The sequence below is a fragment of the Puntigrus tetrazona genome, chromosome 21 (assembly GCF_018831695.1).
Source record: "Puntigrus tetrazona isolate hp1 chromosome 21, ASM1883169v1, whole genome shotgun sequence".
Lineage (NCBI taxonomy): Eukaryota > Metazoa > Chordata > Actinopteri > Cypriniformes > Cyprinidae > Puntigrus > Puntigrus tetrazona.
In genome coordinates, this window is record NC_056719.1 from 10,280,274 (window position 1) to 10,285,240 (window position 4,967).

At 37.7% G+C, this 4,967-nt stretch overlaps 1 protein-coding gene across 1 annotated transcript; it reads right to left on the minus strand.

Annotated features, from left to right (window-relative positions):
* Positions 1-560: 560 nt before the first annotated feature.
* Positions 561-4,631, minus strand: LOC122326199 (endothelial cell-specific chemotaxis regulator-like). Its single transcript, XM_043220922.1, has 11 exons — positions 4,294-4,631; positions 3,983-4,045; positions 3,703-3,822; positions 3,579-3,620; positions 2,226-2,315; positions 2,099-2,137; positions 1,753-1,863; positions 1,579-1,677; positions 1,448-1,481; positions 1,179-1,249; positions 561-1,051 (listed from the first exon to the last, which is right to left on the minus strand). The coding sequence occupies exons 1-11, from the start codon at positions 4,352-4,354 to the stop codon at positions 954-956; spliced, it is 828 nt and encodes a 275-aa protein (XP_043076857.1). The 5' UTR covers positions 4,355-4,631; the 3' UTR covers positions 561-953.
* Between the last annotated feature and the right edge of the window lie 336 nt (positions 4,632-4,967).

Consider the following 4,967-nt stretch of genomic DNA (forward strand, 5'->3'; position numbering starts at 1 on the left):
GAGCTTCCTGCCAGTCACATGGAGACAGAGCACAGTTTCTCAGCCACCTCGGGCCCAAAGAACCTGTCAGGGCCACTGCAGAAATCCTTGGGAAGACCACTGTCACTGCCTCTCCAAAACCTGCTGAGGTCAAAGAGAATGAATCAAGAGCACCACAGAAGTTACTCAACAAGCTTCTTGTCCAGGCCTGAAGGTTTCTGCTGCTGCAATTTCAGAACCGGCAAAGGTTTCAGAGCTCTGTCTCATAACAGCTGAAGGTGGAAAGCTTCCCCTCATGTGTGCATTGAAGGTTCCTCCCATGATGGTGTTAAGATTCAAAAAAGCTTCCAGCCAATGCCACCTCAGTGTTTCCTGTCATAACCTCAGCCAGAGCTGATGTCACTCAACCTCCCTGGTCCCAGAGGTTCCTGCTAAAGCTGCTCTGGCCCTGGTGGTTTCTAACTTGACTACATTAGAAGATCCTCTTACAACTCCAGTCAACTCATCCATTTCTAGACTAGGTGTGCAGACAAGTACTACAAACCACAAATGTAGAGTCTTTACTTCATACTAAAAGTCTCAGCAGGGTCATCAGGACAATGGCAAAAATATATAATGTCAAATGTGAAAAAAAAAAAACTAAAATAGGACTTGACTCAAAGCCTTACGCTTCATATTTCACTTCACAAATACATGACATTACAAATGAATGCACTTTTTTTAATCCAAAAAAGATGAACACAAAACAAAACACAAAAGTGACATTTAATATATAAATGAAGGATGTGTCATGTTCATTATATGAGAGCATGTCTGATATAGGAGTCATTTAATACACAGTGCACCAATGTACAGTATGCCATAACCATGATGTGTGATCTGTACGCTGACCATCAGCTAGAGGCGCATTCATTCACATTCATTTGATATTATAAATAGAGCCTCCAATCTCGTGCACTGCGAACTGAGTCAAATCACAGTCCGTCTTTGATGCCCAGCAGGTCTCTAAATTCTTGGTCATCATTATCCACTATAGTGCTGCGAACTGAAGACATTTGGGGAGAATCTGTAACTGCACAGAGAAGTGAAGTCTTACAGAAGGACATTTACAGTTTCGTGTATTAGAATAACATAAAAGGAGATGATATTCTCTCTACAATATATCAGTCGCAAAAACACTAAGGATAGCATTTACTTACTGTTTTCTGTGTTGATTGTCCTCACAGAGACAAGAGTGATGCTCTCTTTCTCACAGTTGCTAGTCATGTTGCTGGAATTAAAAATAGCTTTTATATTAAGTTAACTTTCAACAGGTATGTTATTTAAATGCAGTACATATTACATATACGATTTAATATATTTATATTAATTTGTTGTACTTGTTATTATATTATATTTCGTCATATTATATTCCTAAAATGCACATTTACATTTACAGTCATGAATTTACTCATTTATTAGTCCTCACCTGTCAGAAACCACAGAATCACAGTTTTTAATACCTATATATAAAAAAAAAAATTCCACAAAGCAAAACACATCAATTATATTGCACATTTGTAGCCGTGTGTGTCCAAAGCAGTTTGGATAGAAACCCACCCTCATGCTGTTTGGTATTTCTACACCTTCCCCTGAGGTTGATAGCAGTCACCAGGACAACCATGACAACAATTAAAATGAGTATAAGACTCATCACACCTGTAATTGCAGACAGGAAATATTTCAGCACCAGAAATAATGTGTATCATTAGATTACATCGTTACGAAACCTACCAAAGGCCAGCAAAGTGAGACCGCTGTCTGGTGCCTGTGAAGGTGTTGCTGTCTCCTCTGACATGTTGATGTTTGAATTAGCGGTTGTCTTTGGGGGAAGAGAAACATCCACTGCGCATGGAGCAAACACGTGAAATAGTGTTTTAATGCCTTCTCAGATGATAAATGCTTGTCTGTACTGCACAGCGTGACCACGACACAGCTCAAAATGTTTTCATACATTTGAGGTATGCAAAAAAATACAAACTCATCTACATCTTGGATTGTCTGAGGGTCAGTACATTTTAGTTAATTGTCATTTTTGCGTGAATCATTCTTTTATTAGCAGTTAAATAATGATTATTACCTGTTGTGTTATGCATTAGGCTGGATCCATCAGTACTGTCTGAGCAAACAGAGGCACAGGTTACATTACTGTCAGCCACTTCCACTGATTGTGATCCTCAAAACTATTCTTGAACGATTTATAAAACCTGTTATTTTGGCCGCTAGGGTTGAGGTGGAATTTAAAGTTGTGTAGGATTTTGGTGTGGTGAACATGGAGCTGGTGATGGTAGGCTGTCCTGTAATGCACAATTTTATTAATACATTTCAGAATTTGACTTAGTAGACAAGCAAGATAAACCATCAACCTGATGTTGAAGTAAGGAAACTGACTTGTAAAATAGAAAAATAATGAAAAATCTTCCCCCGATGTATTCCCCCACTATGGGAATTAACATTTACTCACCTAGAAGGCCTATAAGGTTTAGTTTTTTATATATATATTTTTTTTATCTGAACAGACTTTTAGCATTAGAAATGTAGCATTACATAACTCACGAATGCCATCAGAATGACAGTTAAAACAGCAGATAAAAACATCACAATAATTCTCTAAAGACTCCAGACCATCAGTTAATGTCTAGCATTTTTAGAAACAAATCCATCATTAAGGCATATTTTGTTTAAAAATGCCATTCTGTAATCCATAATAATGCACCCTCCAATGAAAAAGAATGTGCCGTGTTATCTTCTCATATCAGAGCCGGCCCAAGGCATAAGAGAGCTAAGTGGCTGCTAAGGGCCCTGTGGCCAGCAGAGGGCCCCCAAGAATAGCCTACATGAAATTACATTTTATTTTATTTTATTTATTTGACTTGTGATGTATTACATCAATTTGCAATGGTAATTATACGAAATCTGTACATATCATTATATCATTTCCATGTCATTCTGTGTCTTTTTTCTCAGCTTGTATTTCTCTGACTCAGCGCAAGCCAAAGTGTGGCACGTCAAAGGGTTAAATCAAGTGCGTTTTGGGGGGGAGGGGGGACAAATTCAACATTTCGTATTTCTAAATTAACTATGGTTGTTCTCGTTATTTCTACTGAACTCTTTCGGTAAGGACAAAACGTGCGACTATTGTTGCTTTTGGGAAACAATCAGATCAGACCTCAGTTAATTAGCATAGCATAGTTCATGTTTGAACATCAAAACATCAGCAAAAAGTCATTTCAATGTAATATAACATTTTACTTGATTAAAGTTTTTGTCTTTTTCGTAAAAGTAACTTTCTTGGGTATAAACTTTTGTTTTTCGTTTCATGTGTACTACTTATGGATTATTTTGATGTCTTTATCAGCTGTTTGGGCTCTCATTCTGACGGCACCCAATGACTGCAGAGGATCCGTTGGTGAGCAAGTGATGCATCGGTAAATTTCAACTATTTGGTCAGATGAAGAAACAAAATCTACTTCATCCTGGATGGCATGAGGGTGAGTACATTTCAGCATTTTTTTATTTTTGGGTTAACTATTCTTATATCAGCGTGCAATGATTACTACCTGATGTGGTATGCGAAGAAAGGCTGGATCCAACAGTACTGCCTGAGCAAACAAAGGTAAGCATTACATTTTTTGTGTGTTACACAGTGTATTTAAATCAACTGAAATTATATTTGTGCCTTACCTGTGTGGTTAGAAGGTACCGGAGCTTCTGTTGTGATCGCAGTTTTTGAGGTGCCATTGGTCGTGCCATTCTCATGCTGAGATGACGCAGTGTAGGTCACTGTTTCTTTAGTTTGGCCTTCTAAAATAAAAAAAATAAAAAATACTGCTATATGTGCTGAAGCATTCCATTTATTGTTTCATGTGTAATTAATGGCAAATAAAGTTACACCATTACAGATATATTTAAGATGACAGTTATCAATTGTAAAAATGACGTGCAATGTAATAGAAATACCCACCAACAGGCAACGGAGACAAAGTTGTGTTTGGAGGTACCGAAGTTTGTATGTTTGTATCATTTCCTGTGTAAGTTGCATAGAGAAAAAGATCTGAGAGGCTGTTTAGAAGACTGTACATCTAAAGTGGCCACAAAAAGTATTTGGTCGCTAAAGGCAGACTTTTGGGAGCCACCATATGTAGTGACTATATCAATTTAAGACAGAAAACATGTCTGATAACTTTGAGACACTTTTTTCCATATGTACTGTTTAACATTTATCCCATTTTTACGATATGCTTTATATATAAAACTGTCTTCTGATTGACTTACCTGCCAAGATTATGGATAAAGATGCAAACAGGGGAATGAGAAGAAAAAAGAGCAGCTCCATGTCTCAATCCAAATGGCTTTTCACTCTCATCCAGCTGCACAGGACAGGTCGTACGTGTCCCAGATAGCAGGAAATAATTACAGCACTTGCGTGTAAAAAATTAAAAAACAAAGCCGAAAAACTATGGAAATGTTCTTGAGCGAGTGAATTTGGTTGAAGCATTAACCAGTATGCCCAAATCTGTTTCCTGCTGGATATAATAGTAACACACGAGGGAGTGCACATAGTATTACAAAGCCCTGCTGAGAAGCATGCGTTTGGGTGTGTGTCAGTGGACGCCAAGCTCTGGTTTGAGGGAGAAGTGGCTACGGCCCCCTGAGCTTCCTGTGGAAGAATAGCAGGAAACAGGTGGGATGCCCTCATGGAAAAAAGCCCTCATTGACTGAGCCTTTGAAACTTAGAAGTTCATAATAAAACCTCATACAAACTGCAGTCTTTGCCTTTTTTACATTAATGTTACATGGCATTTTCATCCTTGATTATTAATTAAGCAGCTGTTGAATAGTCAGTTTAATGTTCTTGAAAGAGAAAAATAATTTGCAGTCCAACATTGAAAGGGAAAAGACATTATTAGTTCATGCATATTTTATTCAAGAGTAAAAAAAGTGATTTG

Coding starts and splice junctions, on each gene's coding strand:
- LOC122326199 (XM_043220922.1), bottom strand. CDS start 4,354: ATGGAGCTGCTCTTTTTTCTTCTCATTCCCCTGTTTGCATCTTTATCC. Junction 2,138..2,225: donor CCTAGCGGCCAAAATAACAG/GTTTTATAAATC, acceptor CTGTTTGCTCAG/ACAGTACTGATGGATCCAGC. Junction 1,250..1,447: donor GATTCTGTGGTTTCTGACAG/GTGAGGACTAAT, acceptor TTTTAATTCCAG/CAACATGACTAGCAACTGTG.